Genomic DNA, 21,027 nt, shown 5'->3' on the forward strand with positions numbered 1-21,027 from the left:
TTTTAATATCATTATCAGCCTCACCCCACCCAGCGCAGCACAGCTCAGCACAGCACAGCCCGCCCCTGCCCCTCTCAAAGCCAATGGAGAATACTCAAATCTATTATTTGCTTCATTTTGTATTTAATTCACCACGCTTACTAGATATACATCCGTTTCTTTCGAATGTAAAAATTAATAGAAAACATGTAATGAAATAATGCCAGCAATTAATAAAACCATTTAGTCTGGATAACATGATTGAGGTGCAAGATTTTGAATATTTTCAAGTTAGTGGGGATCACAGGAAATAGCACCAGTCTACATTATTTCCCCACATTTCTGTAAAAAATGTCAGTAACAATTATAAAAAACAGGTACAAATCTGATTTCACAAAATCTGTGTAAAAATCAGATTAGCGCTAACATTACTCACTTGCACTGTTTAATATTTGTATAATTACTTTAAGAACTGAGACTGAGCAGGATAATCAGCAGGTCTTTCATATTCCTTGTTTCCAATTAACAGATTAATGCTCTGAGCTGTTAACTGTAACTGTAAACTGCAGTTAACCAAGTGGAAACATCAAATCTGAGTGAAAATGAGTTAAAAGTGATTTCCACCTTTTAAATATAGGAAGGTTTTATTTTTTCTGAAATCGGAAAAAAAACAAAACCCAATGAGCTTTAATAAGAGTGTTTGACATCATGATGTGAGTAATATAAAGGCTGGCATATGCTGTAGCTCGACAGCAGGTTAGCACAGGAAGAAGTTAACTATGTGGAGTTGAAGAATGGAGATTACTAAAACAAACCCACGTATGTGTGACAATTCATTTAAATATTCACACAATATTCTACAGGCATGATGTTATCTTTCATTCTAATACAAAAAGTTCAACAAGTTCTCATATCCAAGTTGATTCATCTTGAAGCCACACTGACTGAGGCTTTGGTGCCACATTCACCAAATGTGGGCTTTACTGGCTCACTTGGTCCTCTCCGCTCTCCCCTGATTTCTTGAACTAAGCTCAGTTTTTTTCAGCACACTCACACTTCTGCTCTGTGCTCCTGAAATTATTGAGACTTCATCTTTGTTGTCAGAATTAATTCCCAGCGCAGAAGAGAGAGTGTGCTCACTAGAGCACAGCTTTGGTATAAGAAACCAAAATGAAGGATTCAGTCACTCGCTCTGAGACATTGTGAAGCAGTGAACAGAAAGAACTAAAAGCTAGATTATAAGTGCCTGACATACGATGAAAGATGTGAGTTTAAAAAAGAAACAGTACCAATAATGGTTCATTTTGTAGCATTCATACAGGAAATCTGTGGGCATATGGTATATCAGCTTTCCATCAAATGTGTTTTAATGACTCACCTTTGTCAGCGTGCATCCTTTTCATTTCATGGCTCATGTCGTGGGCCAGGTCTCCCTCTTTAGGCCCAGGCGGCATGTTGGGGGACAGGCCTAGCAGGGCATGGTTCATGGACAGGCCATTGTGGTGTATCGCTGTAGAGAGAACAAAACACTTGGAACATTACTTAGACGACATATTTCAACTCTGTCCTTGTAAAATAGACAAAACATCAGTCTGTGCAGCAGTCGTATGTGTGACTAACTGTAAGTTGTGAATTACTAAGCAGACGTACGTATCCTGTCTGAGGAGCTTTCTGTGTGGGCTGGTGAGCTGGACACACTGCTGCTGCGATGGGACGATGGATGACTGCCTGGCCTCCTGTGGTCCTCTAGGGAGGGGGCCGGGGAGGGACTGTCTGGGACACGTTCCTGGAACCCCAGCAGCAGCAAAAACACAAACACAAAAACCGAAACAAAATAAGTACCCAGTGTAGCCTGAAAAAGTTGTTCCAGATGTTGCTTCTTTGTGTGTTAAAATTTACCTTTATAACAGAGGTGACCATTCTGGAAGGCAGACTCTGGCCCTGTGCGGCGGCGGCCATGTTTGCAATGGTGCTTAGGTGGTTCATCTGGCTCATCGCCATGGTGACAGAGGCTGGGGGCAGGCTGACAGGGATCAGGGGATGGGGCATCATCATGAAGGGCAGTTCCAGGCCTAAGACACATGAAGGGGTCGTTGGTTACTCAATGATGCATATTATGAGTGAGTCATTCACAGGGGGAAACTTCTGAGGCTCTGGCAGAAAACTCAAAAGCTGCTGCTGTTAATTCAGCAATCAGCGATTCCCACCACTGAGATACCCTTTAAAATTGGTGTCCAATAACACTAAAGCTTTACACTGCCATCCATTAGAGAAAAAAATGGAATAATTCAAATGAATCGCTTCTCGGGTATCTTTCCATGTTAACATAATACACATAAATGTTTTACAACATACATTAATAATAGATACTACTGCAATAATAATAAAGAAAACGGGGATGATAACTAAATACACAGTCATTCAAAGATCCAAAGTTTACACAGCAATAAATATGCATCAATTATTCTATGATGAATAAAAAGGGGACATTATGGAAATAGTCTAAATATTTAAATATAAAAAATCTCTGTAAAAACAAAGGCAATCTTGAAAGCCATTACCCAAATGACTAGTTAAATGTGCTAATGACAAACAAGTACCGTCAGACTACAGTATGGCAATGACTTTAGGCTAATTATAGCAGCTTATATTCCAGACCAGAGAGAGCGAGAGCGAGAGCGAGCGAGAGAACAAGAAGAAGAAGAGAGCGAGACCAAAAAGTCGCTTTCAGTTCGTACAATAATGGGTTTTTCATTTCTTTCCCGTTTATACCCACACAAATTATTCCATTACAACATCAGAGATATCTAACAAATGTTTTAAATTATTCAATTGCTGTCTGGCAATAGACGCCTAATTGGGGGAATTGAAGGCATTAGTAGTTCAAAAATGTAAAGAATGTCTAATAAAGATACCATAGGGGGTTACTAGTTAGTCAAACTGCGGCCCAGCACTGTGAAACTGAATGGCTTAATGAAAACAAGCCAACTTTCAAAGGACATGAGCGCAGACAGAAGGTCAAAGCTAGGTGTCTGTAAGCCCCACCACCACTACCACTTCCCCCCACCAAACACGCCACCACCCCCTCCCTCCCTCCCTCTCCCCCTTCTGCTCAATGGGGACTTTGAACTGGCAGGATCAAAAGTGACTGGGAACAGTTTGGTCTCATTCCTCCGCCACTCAGATGCTTTTCCTCAAATGCTTTAAAGAAAACCTCATAGACACTATTGGATCTGATTGAGCCTCTGTTGATTTTTCACTCACTTTTTTCCCTCTTTTTCTTGGCAGCCTGGTTCAAGGTAAAAAAAAAAAATAATAAAAAAAAAGCTGCGTGAAAGAAAAGAGGGGGGAGAGAAGAAAGAAAAAAAAAGATACTGCACTACAGAAAGCTGATCCACAAAACAACTCCACTCTTCTTTCCTGACAAAACATCAGTAGCCAAAGGGCAAGGAGATCTGCATGGCGAAGCCTCTAAAGAGAAGGACACTGGTTGAAAATGAAAGGACATGAGAAGTACTCCTCTCTATCATTCCCCTCCTTCCGAAAGAAGCATTGATTTCCATAAGAAAGATGGCATGCAGTTTCTCAGTGGTGAGTATTCCCAAACAATATAAAGCAGGGGAGATTAAAGAAAGGCGGAAGCCAAGCAGCACCTTGTATCAGCGCCTCTGCTGTAGCTCAGACTGAATCAATTACCACTCAGCAGGCTAAGCTCAATTAAAAAACACCACAGAGGACCTGATTGCGGGGGTACTTACTGTAGGACAACATGGAGAGGTCTAGGCTACCTATCAGCCTTTCAAGGCGACTCAAGGGCCAGAGAGAAGAGACTTATTCTGCCTTTGAGGTGGATACATTACACCCATTCAATCAAACACAGCCACACACATAAAGACACATTTCTTAAGCAGCCACATATTCACCAAATCAATAAACTATGAAGAAGCGATGGGAAAATTACTGAAGTCTTCTCTCTGTTAATCACTTTCTTCTACTTGTCTCTTTGTCGCGTCTCGCACTTGATGGTGTATGAGTCTGGGTGATGTGTCCCCACCTGACGGACAGCCCGGTGGGAAAACACTGGACCTCTGTTCGCTGTAAGGGGTATTAGTCTCGCTTTCAGTGCCTGTCCAGCCCCTTTCATGTCACCCCATCCTAAAGCGCTGTTTCTCCCATAAAGGCCTATTCAGGACACTGTAGGGGAATGTGCCACAGGCCAACGAGGGTCCACCGAACCCTTTCTTTGTCCCTGAAAGGAGCCAGGTGAGGGGGATATTGGTTTTTATTCAAGGAATCTGGCCTTTTTTGCAAGACAGTTAAGTGTTTTTTGTTTCATTCATATGCAATTATTTCCCGTTTGCTAGATTTGTTCTTGTTAAATAAAAAAAGATCACGAGCAAAGCGCAGTACAAGATCTTGAACAATATGGCGCAATATTCTGCAAACAGACCCAACCGGCATTAGTCAGGCTCTATAATCACTTAAGCAATGTGTAGATATTCCAGTGAGCACTGTTAGAAACATATTTGTCAGTTTCTGTTTATCTGTGATACTGAAGTTCAGTCCTGATGAGAGGTGAATTCCCACAAGCCCCCTTCTCTTCTGAAGGGCATAAACAATGCATTTGGAGTAATTTACCTGAAGTAAGCCTGAGGGACCTGCAAAGGTGAACTCCTATTTACCATCATTAAAACTACAAATCACTTAATACCAATATAAACAGCTCAGCTATTATGTTCTGCAGTGCTTGGGAGTTCACGCATGGATAAGCAAAGATCTGAATCATGGAGGATGAATTGAATGAATTAAAACAGCCCTTGGTAACAACATGATTAAAAAGCTGTTACATCAGAACCAAATCGCGGCGCTGACGGTGAGTCCGATACTTAAAAGAATCACGCTGAAAAAAAGATTGAATGTTAAATGTTTTAAAATGATTAAAAAGGGAGCAGTAATTTATTTTGATGACAGAAATGATAACCTGCAGTGATTTGTGCTGCAGTTAATCTTCATCTAAACAGGACTTCAGCCTCTCTGGCCGCCTAACCCTACAGAGGAAAATAAGGAAAAAGGAACTAAGCCATTGTCATTGAAAATGGTAGAGAGGTAGCAGCCAGCCCCTTACCCTTAACTCTGTTGTGGACAGATTTCCCCTGACAAAAATTAAACTAGCTCCTACTTGGCACTTTATTATCTCTTCAACTGAATGATTTATTGTTTGTGGAGCGAAAGAACCAAAGAGAGGGGGAAGATTACATTTCCAGCCAAAGCTCAGGCCTGATCTCGTTTTTTACTCTCTCTGTCCAGGAAAAAAGCTCCCGACAAACAATAATGTCAGCTGTAATTGATCGGAGGTCGCCGGCTGGGCCTGCAGTAAAAGCGCACTATTTAAGCGACAATCGGCCCTGCACTCTTCAGACGCTGGCTAATGAAGCTGTCTGTCTGGGCTATTTACCTTCTCTTAAATGGAAGGGGAGAGATGTACTGTAAGAGACAGGGCTGGAGAGGATCTGCCTCTCGCTCCTGTGAAATAGGACCTGCCCATGCCTCAGGAATGTATAATTGGTTGGCGCAGCCAAAGCTGGGGATCCGGTGCTAATTAAATGACTTGTTTAAAGCCTATCTGTCTTTGTTTGGGAGGCTCTGGGCTTCAGAACAATGCATTGTAAATGCTGTTGTCAAACAAACATTCCTGGTTATCCTTTGATTTGAATTGAACAAGACAAAGGGCTGATTTGCTCAGCGCTAAGCCTTTGGTTTAAATGGTGTTGAGATATTTTTTTCCTCTTCTGATCTGTCAAACTGAACAGGACTATTCCAGTCAAGCAGCTAAATGGACTGACTCACTGCACAATGCATACGCAGTCGGCCGCTGCAAAACAATCTCGGTTTTCCTCCTAATTGCGCTTGTAAAATGCCCCCATGTCGCGTATGTATTTCTCCAACAAAGGTGAGACGGTGGCGCACACGCACGGAGGGTCTTTGTTGTGGTCGTATCAAGGATTTGCACACCGGTCCCAAAAGGAAATGAATGGCTCGTGAAAAAGTGTCTGTCATGGGGCGAGACATTTAGAGGTCTCTCCATAGCACTAATCACCTATTCATCTTTACCATAACTGTTAATCTCCTCTGAAATCAGAAGCCCTGCCATACAGCCTTTAGATCAAACATAAGACGCAGCCTCTATAAATATGTTGTCTGGCATTGTGGTGCCACTTTACACAACACAAGCTAATGCTCACGTATGCACAGATACACAACTGTTCCCACACACACACACACACACACACACATAAGTACGCAAACAAGAAAAAAACAGACACACACACACACAGATGGCAGGTTCAGTCAAGGCTGGTGAGTCCTGTTTCTCATTAAAATGGGGGGAGAGAGGAAGGTATTGAGCTTTGATGTAGCCACCCACAGCCCCTCAGTGTCATTGAATGAAACTTTGAAGCCTTTTGTGTTTACGCAGTTAATGCAGATAATAAAGCAAACATCTTGCCTCTGTTAAATACCTGCCGTACACGCACAAGCAAACGGACGCATGTAAAGAACGCAACCCGCACCGACAAGTAGGTTTAAAGACCAAAATTTACGGGGTACGCGCCCAAATAGCGATGTATAGATGATTGCCTGTAGGTATATACGCACGCAGAGCCAGCCAGACGTGAAGACACATGCAAACAATATGTTTTACATTCCGGCAGCCATGATGATTGGATACATTTCGAGCTAATTCACATCAACAAACAAAATGTGTTCAGCGTGCCAGGATAAAGAGATACACTACGCAATGATTCAGGTGGGCAAAGATTTCCTGCCAAGATGCCTAATGTAATGTAATGTAATGTAAGAGAAACCATGATAAGAAAACATTTCTGGTTTGATGAGGTAACATAATTGCTTTCCTACCCAAACCACTGGAGTGTAACATGTGGTAGAAATTATCATGGAGACAGACAGAGGTGTTTGTCCTTTAAGTGTATAAAATCTAAGGCAGGCAACTTTTATAGGATAATTTAAATCCTCGGCTCTAATGGCACGCATTCCTTATGAAAATTGAAAGATCAATCATCTCGCTGACAGATCTGTTGCGGAAAAAAAGTTCTTCCTATCTTTTGAAGAGAAAATGCTAAACACGTTTTGTGATCGCCCCGCCCGCACCCCCCTCCATCCCCCCCAGCCCCCGTTTTAGCTGTCTATTTGTCTCTTTGCTGAAAATGTTAACGAACAGGGCAATAATCAAGCCATATGCTTGCATGTGGCAAATCTCATTACAGTAAATGACCTTTACCAACCAATGCCAACATCTTTGTGCTTGATAACACAGAGCGTATAGAGCGGGGGAGACAATGGTCGGGGTTTAGTTAACGCAATCATGCGCATGGCCGGGGGTGGCCGGGACAGCCAGGGGCTTCAGGACACATTAGCAAACAGCGATGGCTCCTCTAATTTGGGTCGGAACCAGACTCACTTTATATTTGTGACACATCACTCTTGATAAATACGCAACATCGGCGCGAGGGCACACCGACATCCGATCACTGACAACACACCGTGGCACGGAGAGTGCTGTGAGCTGAAGAGGAGAGCAGACGGAGAGGAGAGATATTACTAGCAGCTGTTACTACTGCGGGTGCAATATATTCAAGCCCAATCAATAAAGCTCCTACAGACAGTGACACCCAAGCAGACAGAGGAATCATTTTCATCTGATACTTAGCAAAGGCTCCCCTTTTAAAAAGATTGCTTTCAGTCAATGACAACCAGTTGTCATTTGACTAAGGCTCCTGAAATGAAATATATTGACGAGTGTTATCAATCACAGCCCACTCTGCCGTCATATCTCATTGGTGGAATAAGGGGGTGGGGGTTGGTAGGGGTGGTGGTGGTGGTGGTGTGGTGTTGGGGGGGGATTAGTTTTCATGTGGTCATCAGATCATCCGTTTTAATTACAAAATTAGCATTACTACCTCCTGCGCTCTCACTTCCTCCATTTCAATCGCCTCTTGAGAGAAAATCAGTAATGCAGTGTATGGTTTACAGTTGCAGTGCTAATTATTTCAAGGTGAACCGAGTCTCCCTCGCATGCACACTTTATTTCACTGCAGTCCAAAACAGGTAAGTTTGGATTGAGTGACATTTAAGCACACTGATAAAAGAAAAGAAAAAAAACCAAACATTACGTTAAGGTTATTTCAATTATTTTGCTGGAATGAGTATTTTGTTGGGGATTCTAAACACAATTTATCGAGAAATACCTTCCTGTATTTGTTCACACTGTGAAGGACATGCTGAGATTGTGAAATTCCTTAACATTGTTTGAACTTGCTCGCTCTCTCCCTCTTTATCTTGGTCCCAGAGGAGAGGCTGTGTGATGGTGAAGATGTCTGGGCTCAGCATGGCTGATAGCTCTATTTGGATGAGGGTTCCCATATCATAATTGAGAAGAAACACCTTTCGGTTCAGGCAGCCGATAGAGTGCTTTCGTGGAACAGAACCAGATATTTCTATCACACAAATGCTTTTTGATTCTCCTCCTGATTGCCGCGTAGTCGGTCAATGGGACATTTTTACAGCGTGATCACAGTAAAAAAGAGATTGTCATTTTGCTGTTGTCGTTGCTGTGTTGTCATTACTGTTGTGTACACAGTAATATTATTGCTCCACACTAATGTGTCTTCTAATACGTAATCATACTGAAACGAGAGCACATGTTATGAAGGCACTAATGCCTCACCGTCTTCAACGTGCATGTGAAAACTGCTCCACCTTCAACTCAATAACACGCCGCGCATATTTCACATTACTCCAACCTGCGAAAGCTCATCATCACTGAAAGTTTGAATGTCATTTATTACACGTATCACATTTACACCAAGTGACATTGTCTTTTCAAATTGTGTTGATCTCTTCACTTTCAAAGGTCAGCCCCTTCCCTGGCTAAATTCAACCTGACAGAGAATAGTGAGGAGGGGACAGCCGAACGCATGCATCACCCCCGCATCAAAGCGCTCCAAATTAATCTATCCAATTAATGAAGAATGAGGCCTAATGTTGATGAGGGATGACAACTCGACTGGTCAGTTGTTTTTTATAGCTCTGCTCCTGCATTTGTGAACTAACCGCAAGAGACAATCAAACAAATATTTCCACGACATGCGGTTTGTCTCTCTTTGTGTCTCTTCCCTTCTATAAATGCAGCAACTCCGCTGCCACTCAAAGATGATAGAACTTGATATGGATCATTACGGAAATAATGTTTAATCAATTCCCCCTGTTATTGTAATCTATTTCTGCAGTTGTCTGCGTTTGTGTATTTTGTTGCTACATGAGTGTGCCTCACAATTTCCCAATCATGCATATTCAAGTATTACGCTGATGCTTAACAGCCGACGCAACTGGAATTAGAACGAGGACATTAGACTTCATTAAAAAGAGAAATGATTATCAGGTTTATCTTTTGAAATGTCTATTAAAATGTGTGTGTCGTTCCTCACTTATCTGTCACCTGGCTCCCATGAGCCTGGCAGACTAATAGAGAGATGGTGAGGGCCTAAGCCCAAGAGAGAGACACAGACCCATCAAGCTCTTCACTCAGGCTGGAAGGCTGTCTGTCTGCTCTGCCACCCTCTGTCTGGCTCAGTGTGTCTGACTCAGTTGCTAACATTACTCCCCCCCCCCCATTGCTTGCAGCTTAAATGGACTCTACTTTGTCCAGTGCAGCTATGATATCAGAATAAAGAAAACAAACCACGTCGTAATTGCATAAATTAGACTAGACAATAGAGTGTCGCAGCGAAAGAGGTGTTATGATGTGTTCGTGAAATGAATTCTTTTCAGCCTATGGCTACAATCTAGTCTCTCTCAAGAGCTTCGACTGACAAAGGCTCCCACAAGAGAGGTAGAGAGGAAGATGGATGAAGTTGCCCCTAGACACTCATATCAGGTCAGTATGTGCTTTATCCCCTAATGGTTAAGGTTAGGATTGAGTAGGGGGTGATACTAGATCTGAGCCTGAGGGCCATTGTTCTGTATAGAGGAGCAGGAAGTAGCCACCATCCTCCATCATGGCCCACATTTAGCTGCACTGGGCCACCAGCACTAGTGCAGCTAGCAGGTTGGAGCGCGCAGCTAGCTGGTTGGATGTGTCCTTCCACCCAGAGAGCTTTATTATTAGAAAGGACATAAACAGACTAATTAAATCGCAGCAGTGGAGCTGGGCTGACAGCTGGCGCAGAGAGTGTGACCAAACAGATCCCTATCAAAGTGCAGGAGCACTGCCTCTATATGTGGCCTGCTTTGGTGTGTATGATTGTCTGTGTATGCTGACACGGACGCTTGGATGTTCTGCAGGTATACATACACATGTCATTTTACACATTTCAAACTTGTTTTTGATCTATAACGGATACCTATCATTTTTAGCCCCACTGTCATTTCATTCATACTCACTGTCTGTCTGTCTATTTATCAGTCTAGCACAAAGCACATTCACTCACTGATACCATCCAAAATAGTACAAATGCTATCCAGCAGAGCAGTAAACACTCCAGTAATTAGTGCATGGTCTCCAGGCTGACTCCGCTCAGCTCTGCAGCATGGCCAAGCAAGGACCCCATATAGAGAGGAGCCTAGTTATGCATTGATCTCAGAAAATTAAGGCTAACTGCCCCAGATTGCGGAGTCTTGATGTACCTTCTGGATGAGCAATGTACTATACTTTTGTTGTTTGTGGAGTAAACAGAATGATTTGGGCTCGCTGTGCTTTAAAATGAATACATCTTGAATAATTAATGACGGCCCTTAAAGCGTTGTTATCTGTGTGACCGCAAACGTAAAACCACTGATGATGAGAAAATATGGTTTTAACAAGTCAATAATGGAGAGTGCAACAAGAACAGCATAATCAATGAGGCTGCAACGTTTGCAAACAAGGACTTGAATTATAACGCCAATAATTGATCTCTTCCATTTTTTCCTCTCTCCTTCGCGTGATGTCATTGTTTATTGATTGCTTCCCGCCACTGAGGGATGATGGGAAGTTCCCAGAGTTTGTTTTTGCTATGACTTTTGCCCCCACCCCCATCCTCCACCCTCCTCCCCTCCACCTTTCCCTCCTTCTCCTCCTAGACACCCCCCCACCGACACACACACACACCCTCCCCTCCATTTGAAATTTGCAAGCTGTAGCACCAGCTTAACCAAAACGGATTAAGTCCCATACCCAACTGAGAACACAGATAATGCTCAGTAATTGGTAAAAAATGAAGATGAATGGGACAGCTAGATAAGGACCAATTAGCTGCTGGGAGTGTACAGCTGTGGTCTCCTCACAGAGCGCTCTCAGGGGCCAAGGCCCCCTATTTCTCTCTGACGCGAACACGCATGCACACACACACACACACACACACACACACACACACACACACACACACAAATACTCACACTTACACACACACACATGCAAACATACAAGCGTGAGGGTGGGGCTTGCAGAAATTAGCCTGATGACCCCGGGAAGAGAGAATGATGCTTCCTCATCATCTCATCCAGAACCTTTTCTCTCAACTCTCAGTCAGGCAACACTCCAGGTACCTGTCACCACCCGTCCAGCTCCAGCCTACCATGTGCCCCCACCCCGCTCCCTGTTGGATGCAGGCAGCCTGGACTGAAGCCACAGATGTGAGAAAAAAAGGGCTTATAGGTTGTGAAGCGGTGTTGCAGAACGCTGCTTAGTCGTGGCGTCGCGGTTAAGGACATATTTAAAATTGCGTGGTGACGTCTGAAAGTTAGCGACTGTTGTGCCTTTCTCCTCTCGCTGCGGCGCTGTCTGCCGGGCGAGCTGGTCGGTCTGCGTGCCGTGGCATCATCTGGCTGATGACAGTGGAATTCCCATATCTAATTACAAACAGGATTTCAGCTCCATTAGAGTTGTGTGGTGAGGAGTCAGATGAGTGGCAGGGCAGCACCCAGTGGCCAAAGAGAGACAGAGGGCGAAAGACAGAAAAGAAAGTAAGTGAGACTGAGTAAAAAAACAGGAGACGTAGAAAAAAACAACAAAAACAGAGGACAAGGGTGAACGCCGTCTTATCTTTTCTTCCCACTCTTTTTCTAAGGATCTGAGAAACACTTTATTTTCCTTCCGCGGCAGAGAAAAAACAATTCCTTCTCTTGAAATTGGCAGGTGTTTGTTAGTGGGCAGCTGACAATATTTTCTCTCCCAGTAATGAAGGTTGTGGCTGGGGTCAATGCACTGGGAGGGAATGGCGGGCTGTTATCCCCCTGAAGGCCCAGCGCCACACGTGTTTTGCTTGGTCTGTGATCTGTAATTGTGGCATTTCCTGCGCAGGAACAATCCACATTGTGCTTTAAGTCTCCCTCTTCCCAACTAAAGAGTGCAGGGGAAAATCAAAGAGATACCCCCCCCACGCACACACACACACATCTCACTTTGTTTCTCTTTTTACATTTTTATGTCTCTCTCTCTCTATTTTTTGTTTTTTCATCTGTCCCCCTGTCATTTACTCCTACATAAATATCTATTTCCTCTCTTCTCTTCTCTCTCTCTCTCTCTCTCTCTCTCTCTCTCTCTCTCTCTCTCTCTCTCTCTCTCTCTCTCTCTCTCTCTCTCTCTCTCTCTCTCTCTCTCTCTCAGGATGTTTGGTTATTTTGGCTGAGAGTTGAACTGGCTGTATTTTCCTTATAATTAATAACATTGATGCAAACAGGAAGGTCTAATTGTGATGAATATTTAATGCGAGGGAGAAACATTAGCCTGTTCAATTTACATCAACACAAAGACAGCGACAGGCAATCCAACTCTACAAACAGAACAGAGTGTCCTTCACTGGCTGGCTCCACTGTGCTTTGCTTTAAGCGCTTCACAATACAAGATTCAGCTTCAGACAAACGCTGAGATGAGGCACCTGTATTTTAGCCTGAGGAGGATTCATGTGGTAGCTCTTTCTTGATTAAATGGATCTACGTCCTTAGTGGTATTATCAGAAGCATGCTCATTATCATATCAATTCCTATCGTGGTTGGTAACATCATTCGTGTAAGTAAACACGTCCGTTTGTGTGTCTTACTTTAAGCTGGGTGATTATAAAACTCTGTTCCATTTCCTCAGAGCAGCTGTGGCCGAAGTCTCTTAAAAAAACAAAACAGCCCTGTGAACAACAGTCAGTCAAGTCCCGACAAAGCTACAGCCAAATACAGTCTCCCTTTTTTCTGCCCACTCTGTGCTATATCAGTCAAGTGATTTATAAGTTTGGATTGCTGTTGGGCTCGAGAGCTGGACATATTAGGCATTCACGCTCTAAAATAGTAAGTGAAAGCGGGCCAGAGTGAGACACTTTTGGACTGTTGAATAATTCTGCAGTCACACTTTTCTGTTAAGTCAGTTCATATTTTTTGGTGAAATTACAAAAATGCTTTTATCAGAAAATAAACATGTGAGTGGAAGCCCGGGGCTAGATGAAGAAGACAGCGTGCTGCTAGCTGTGTTTCATGGCCCTGCGGTGCAGAGCGGGCCATATTTCTCCAGCGTATTATCAGGATGACTCCTGCTGGCCACCCTGTCACAGAAGAGTGCTTGATATAAACAAGAGATTGCTGCGACACCCAGTAATCAATATTAGGATGGTTTCAGTACCAAACATCATTTGTCTCCGCAACCATTCCTTTGACCAAACGAAGCATTAATTCAAATCATAAATCTGAGCTGATTTAAATCCGAGGAGAGTGAGGGAGAAAGAGAGAGAGAGAGAACGAGAGAGAGAGGCCCCTGTCTAGCAGCCTGCCCCTAATGATTTATTTTCTACATTTCTGCGAGCGAGAGATTTGTCCATACTCACTGACAGGTCACCTTCAAACGCCAGTGGCAGACTGTTCATCACCATGCAGACGAGCATCTCATCGTTGCGAGTAAATATTAAAGGAAAAGAATCCAATTGATTGTGGATGGGGCCGAGAGGCGTCGCTGCCATATATTTCACTCAGAGAGCTAATGCTGTGGCCCACGCACCCACACCTAGAGCTGCTCCCCCTTGCCAGAATTATGATTCTAGCGGGAGCCTGTGTGGCTGGCTGTGGGCTCAAGGTTACAATTTAAATTGTAAAAAGATAAAACAGTTTCTTATTAGCTCCATTGCCATAGCCTTGCTGTTGGTACTCACATTTATCTTTATTTCCGTGACCTCGTATGCTCGTATTCTCTTTTTTTACACACTCCATTCTCTCGGAGTGATGACCTCACACTTTATGCATTTTGCATTGTTAAATCTGCTTAGAAACACATCCTGTTTTTTCATTGTGCATAACCACAAGCTCCACTGGTGTCAAGTATTGCTGTTGAAATGTGTTCAGGAGTTGAGCCATTTAGTACAGTAAGCAAATCAAAACCTCCATTTAGCATCCAAAGCTACAGGGATTACATGTGGTTTATAATTTGGAATGGGCTCATGAATCTGCACTCACATACATTATCATTCTCTTTAATACACTAAGTGGTTTCTGTGTGATATTACGAAAATCCTTCTGTGTTTTAGGGCTAATAATGAATTGAAATGGCACACAGTGAAAAACCAAAGCTCTCACAGCAATTCAATTAGACCTTGTTAAAAGCTGATAGCTTTGGGAAATTGTGTTCACAGTTTCACTTAGCTATTAAGAATGTTTTTTTTTCTTCTTTTCTTTCAACACATAAATGTAACACTTCAAGAGAAAACAAGACTTCCCTATAACAAGTGAAGACTATTTCATCATTGTATAAACGTTTATAAAAAAACAGCTGTATAGTGGGGATACTATCTTCATGCTACTTTAGGACAAGCTGTATGAATAGGATCACTTCTTACTTCTGGCAGAGTGGATTGGGTTTTGTTTGGTTGTGTGTTTGGCTGTTAAACAGGATCTCAGAGACTACTTCACAGATTTCATTCAAATTTGGTGTAGAAAATTAGAAAATGGGTAAAAAAAACAAGTGAAAAGATTTTGGTGTCCATGTGCCCATTTCAAAAGCTGTTGAAAAACCATGAAAAGTTCAGTTGTTTCTTCTTTTTTCATTTCCTTGGTTCCCTCTAAATTTGACGGCGCTTTGCCCATAAGTTGCCCAAATAAAACTTGGATAATTTAAATATCATTCTTCTCCAAAGCTTATGGAAGCCAGGAGCCTAAGCGCATTATTTGGTATGTGTATTTTAATGCAGATGTTGATCAAGATACAGGTTGAATGTCTATAAGTGTTGAGAAGTGGTGGTGATGAGTATTCAAATCTTCATGTGTTTGTATCTTTGTCGGTGGTGATGCATTAAAATAGTTTACATTGTTATATATTTGTGCCAGTGTGTGTGTGTGTGTGTGTGTGTGTGTGTGTGTGTGTGTGTGTGTGTGTTAAGGGCATCCTCACCGACGCTGGAGCTGAGGTCTCCATTCTCTCCATGTTCTGCATGGTGGTTGGCATTGCTGTGGTAGCTGCTCATCGCCTCCAGCTTGATCTTCTTGACCTTCATGGCCTCTGCGATGGCTGCGTTGGCAGCTGCTGCCGCCGCTGCTGTCAGGCCTGGAAAGAGGAGGCAGAGGAGACAGAGCACTTACAGACCTCTACGTGTCTACTGGGGCTGAGCCACTGCACCTGCAGAACCTTTCAGAAACAAGCACTGGCAAATTAAAAAAAACAAAAAAAAAACAAAGAAAAGGACTTTGGAAATAAAACAATGAATAATTTCATACACTATGGGGAATAAGCGCCTGTGAGATCACAGCTTAGTTTTTCATCTTCTGACAGGGGATATCTTCACAGCAGGTTATCATGCTGATGGGATAGATCCCTGTGTGTGTGGCAGCATATGATTTTTATGAATGTTTCACCCACTCCGGCACTCCTTGCCTCATATATTGATGTATTTATACCTTGATGGGAAGAGATGCAGTCAAGATAATAGTACATGATGCAAGCATTTTGTGTGTACAACTTACAATGCACACTGTACGTGTATATAATAGTGGCCTCGATATACAGTGTGACACAGGAGTGAAAAATGAAAGAAAGAGTGAGGGAGGTTCAACATGTGAACAAATACAGGGGAGACAATTGTGTCTTAAAAGTGTATCTCAATGATACTTTGTAATGTATTCACTAGATCTAATTGCTCCCGAATAATGTATAACATTTGTATTCACATTCTCCACAGCTTTATACTGTAGTGCTCTTTATAAAAGTGCTTTCTGAAAGTCAAGGCCAGTCATCAAGCAAAATGCTAAACTATATGTTCAATAAAACATAAGGCGGAGGGAATGTATGCAATATCCCATACATTCTCAAAAAGAAGAAAACAACATACGTACTGAGGAGTCCCCATGTAGGAAATGAATGAGGCAAAAGGGCAAGACGGCCCTCTTATGTTCATAAAGTGGCAGTAGGACTGAAAAGATGGATTATAGAAATGTGTTTGTTTTGTTTTTAAGATATTTTTTAAGATAAGTGTTAAGATACAAGAAAAAATCAATTCAAATTAAAAACTGTAGAAATATAAAAAAAAGCTAGTGTTCTAGTCTTGCTCCTGCACTCATGAAAACATGTTATTTTATAGTGGTTCCAATCTCACATATCGTTCTTTAGTATGCATATCACTCAGAACATTTCTGACAACAGGCCAAATATCTGGAAATTTTACATGGATTCTCCTCAGGCTAAAGGCTGCAGTTTTTTTTTTGAGCAGACTAAATGACTATTGACATCACATTTTAAATAATCATTCACACTCCCACTGCCAGCTCTGATTATATACCGGAACAGCAATATTTGACGCGTTCGTCCACCTCGATCAAAATGGACTTGATATGATTGATACACTGGGTCTGAGATTATAGACATACATATGCTGGGCACACTGCAGAGATCATAAAGCATTGGTTTGTCATTGTGGTAGTTCCAGGGTTCTGGTGTATTGAACGTGACTGAAATCTTTATTCATGAGGCTGGTCTCAAACAGCAGGGACAGATAGTGCTAAAGCTCCTCTAGGCCTGCGTGTCTCTGGAGAGTCCCGCCACTCTCCTCGCCAACCCCAGCAACAAAAATCAAAGATGCACGGCGAGAAAAAGATATGTACCTATTAGTAGAATCACTCATATCCACAATACGGTATATCACCTGCCCTCTCCTCTTATAGAGGCTGCTTACACTTGATATGCAGGTTTGCCTTATGTTTGACGCAGAACAAGGTAACGTCTGCGTTTATCATCACTAAGCTGTCACGTCTCCGTGATGGGACTCAGTAGCAGCTATTAGCCATGCATTTGAGGGGAGACACAAGTACAAGGAGAGGTAGAAATCGAACATGTGGCTCTAATAGATACGTGCGAGTGAGTGCGCGCACGCAGACACAAACCCATGCTGACAAAACACGTGCACAAGAACATACCGGCCTGGACACCCTCTCCTCTCATCCCCAGCTGATAGGCAGATGGCGAGAGTCACTCTGAGCCACTGACATGGAGGTGCATATAATTTAAAGCCTTGTTTGCATCTTAAAATACAACAGGACCATATTGACGTACAGTATACATCATGTCAGTGAGGGCCCTCTCGTTTGCAATGGGCCCTGGCTGCTGTTCCATATGCATAGGCAGCGGCGGCGGAGAAAAAAAAGGCTGTTGCCTCATAAGAAGGTGATACTTCTCCACATAATGAATGTGGCCTCTGCCCAGTCTGAAGGTCAGCCTTCATTTGTGTATAATGGGCAAGAGTCAACTGTTTTCCAAATGAGACGTATGCAGAACAGACTGCCGAGTAAATATTGAAATCACCTCTGGGCTGTTTGTGTGATAAATTCCCCCCACAAATCAGGTGCCCTCAAAGGAGTGCCGCAGCGGTGCTTTCTGATGCTCTCTAACTTTGGCTGCCTGCGTGTCCTCGCTATTTCTTTTACTTTACTTTGGCAAACTGGACTAAACTATATAAATATAATAAAACAAAAGGAGAAGAAAAAAAAAAGGGGAGGGTTAATCCATGCAGAAGCAGGTGACAGGTTTGATCAGATGCGCATTGAGTAAATAAAGGTTCAGGAATCGATCAGGACTCTTGTGAAACAGATGGAATGATCACTTTTCCATTTTTCATTCATCATTGGGGCCCCAACCTCCACCCTGTCTCCCACTAAGTGACACACTCTCCGTAAATCGAAATCTTTGTTCTGATAATTGTTTCATTTCGGCGGATCAATTGTCATATCCGCATAACACACACCTCGATACAGTGGGTGTAATAAGGAAGCTAGGGAGATGTTGGCGCCCAGCAACAAGTCTATTAAGCCACTAGAAGTCTAAACGTCAACAAGACCAATCCCACTCAATGCTAATCTGCATTCATTACTATGCAAACAAAACAATCCTGCCTCATATATTCTTTCAAAGTCACCTTTCGATTCAGACACTCGCATATAGACACGCGGGCCAGTCAGAATCCTCCTGAGCAAAAAACAAACAGCGCAGCTCTGCCGCATGGAGAGAGCCACACCAGTCAAAGAACAGAAAAGGGAACATTTCAACAAACAGAGAATAGCATGGCACTGTCACATGGGGAGCACAAAACAGCAAATAACAGAGACAAGGTCTGATGGTAGCCCTTGGAGCAGCTGTCATATTAAATAATAATGAAGGATCTATTAATATGCAAAGGAAGCAGCAGCCGACTGGCTTAACGCTGTCATGCCTCTGCATATTGTCAGGATCTTCATCATTAATTAACATGCTAGCTGCCCCATACCTGCGCCAATGTCAGAACATTCTTACAACAAACACCCCAATGCCTGTGCCCTCCGCAACTAACTCGTATAATTAAATTAAAATCAGATTAACTCCACATCAGTACACAAAAGACTGACTTTTACGACTTTCTCTAGCAGCGATTTTTAAAAAAAGAAAAAAGAAGAAGAAAAATAGCCTGGGCTTATCTGTTGTGTTTCTGTTCTGTCTCTGTTAGGGACTGCACCACGGGCAACAATGAAAACACACTTTATTTATCAGGCAAGGAGGATAATCAGAGAAGAGACACTCCATGCCAATGAGCATGGCCGCCTAATTTTATGCATGGACTGGTGGCAGCACAGCAATGACAAACTGGGGTTGGGAGCAACGCGACTCTTAGGTACACTGCGCCACTTGAACTGTGCTATCCACATCATGACAAATTTAGTATCAATTACAGAGCGTGCTAACCTTATGACAAGCAGCGGACTGAAAGAGGAGGGGGTAGAGGCACAAAGAAACGGCACTACCTGGTGCATACTGGATCTATTTTAAAGCAGCTTCAAGTAGCACCGGATTAGATGATCCACTCCAGACGCTGACGTGCTAATTATACATCAAAAGAACGTAAATATTACAATGAGTCTCCACCTACTGTACTCGTAACAGGAACCGGCTCTCAAGACACACACACACACACACGCACACACACACACTCTTACAGTTCAACACAGCCTCACAGGCAGCATTAGGAAATATTGTTTTTATCAGTAAAGTACAGGATGCACCTTGCTAAGATGTAGGTGACATTCATTTCTCTAATGGTAAATGCAGTACTCTTGCGTTATTCAAAAGGTTGAAGCCATATCCAGGACATAAATGAATTATATTGAAGCTGCTGCTTAAGTAGTGGCCAGAGTGTGAGTGGAGGCCCTCTCCACTTTAAAGGAGATGTCATCTCAGTGTGGTGTCAGTCCACAGCAAATAATCCGATTTGGGGGCCAATCTGCCTGTAATGCATCAGCAACTGGAAAGGCTCCAGCACAACACCCTCACTCCCACCACCATTCACCAACCCCCCCCTCCCCAACCTGGGGGCACGAACGCGAGCACATACGCATTCAGATACTCTTACATGCACACGTGTGCTTTCACACACATACGAGGGTTAAATGGAATTCCTTTAAATGGAAAGCTAAGCATATTAATATGTCCTTTTCTAAATGGATGCGGTGTCAAGGGCCAAGATACATATGTTAACAATGTGTTTCACATAGGCCTCTCTGGTCTTGTTACAGTGTGAAGAAGATATCTTTCCACATTGTTGAATATGCCCATTGTATTTCATCTGTTATGATTTGAGTCTAATTTTATCTGAAAATAAAAAAATCTTTTTCTGATCATGGTTTGCAAGAGAAAACCACAGTAAACAAATGTTTTGCCTGCTCTCGAGTGGGACTGTTGCAGTGCATTTGCAACAGTAACACCATGAGAGAAATGACATGCTACTGTGAACAAAACATTTCATGGAGTGCTTTGCTTTTTCTCTTCAGCCCAAATTAAACAGTGCTGTGGCTTTCTCGAGGAGTCATAGAGTATTGGTTGAAGCCTCAGGAAAAGCCGCCGGCCCACATTCTGTCTGTGTGCGCGGGCGTTAACTCATCTGAAAAATGAACTAATATGACATGACATGATAGTGTAACTATTTAAGACAGTTTCTCAGTGTCAGTTTTTTATCATCAATCAGTAGATTTGGACATGACAGGGAGATCAATTAGCCGCCTACTTAGATGCTAACTTATGTGTGGTCAATTATGTTTGATTATTAATCTGTCAAAATCTGTCAATTCCTTGACGTTGCTGAACGTCATGCTTAACACTATCCTCAAAACCAAAAATGGTCCATTTACAACAGAAAAACTGATGGAAAAGTTCTGAAAGCTTAAAGGTGCAGTGTGTAGAATTTTGTGGCATCTACTGTAAAGGAACAGAAATTAAATTTAAAAAATTGTGTTTTTGCAAGTTTTGTGGCCATCATAGATTCTCCTTGGAAAGAGATCGGTATACAGTTGATCGGAAGCTAAAACCTCACCGCTAGATGCCACTAAATCCTACACACTGGACCTTTAAGACAGTTATAAGAAGACCGAAAACCTCAATTACTTTATCTCTGCCCCCTGAATACCCTGACTAAATGTCAAGATCATAGAGTCCCTCTGGGCTTAAAGGGGATGTTATCAAAAGGCTTTTCTGTTGCTTTATGTTCCACTAAATAACACGGGTCTTTCTCATCA

At 42.6% G+C, this 21,027-nt stretch overlaps 1 protein-coding gene across 1 annotated transcript in view; it reads right to left on the reverse strand.

The window, feature by feature from the left end:
• dachd (dachshund d) overlaps positions 1-21,027 on the reverse strand; it is a 91,968-nt gene that overhangs the window by 22,112 nt on the left and 48,829 nt on the right. The window contains exons 3-6 of the mRNA XM_062431511.1: positions 15,395-15,547; positions 1,879-2,051; positions 1,630-1,777; positions 1,358-1,489 (exon numbers count right to left, since the gene is read on the reverse strand). Of these exons, the coding sequence (XP_062287495.1) occupies positions 1,358-1,489; positions 1,630-1,777; positions 1,879-2,051; positions 15,395-15,547 (606 nt within the window). The remainder of the gene's footprint in view (positions 1-1,357; positions 1,490-1,629; positions 1,778-1,878; positions 2,052-15,394; positions 15,548-21,027) is intronic.

The sequence above is a fragment of the Scomber scombrus genome, chromosome 13 (genome assembly GCF_963691925.1).
Source record: "Scomber scombrus chromosome 13, fScoSco1.1, whole genome shotgun sequence".
Taxonomy (NCBI): Eukaryota; Metazoa; Chordata; class Actinopteri; order Scombriformes; family Scombridae; genus Scomber; species Scomber scombrus.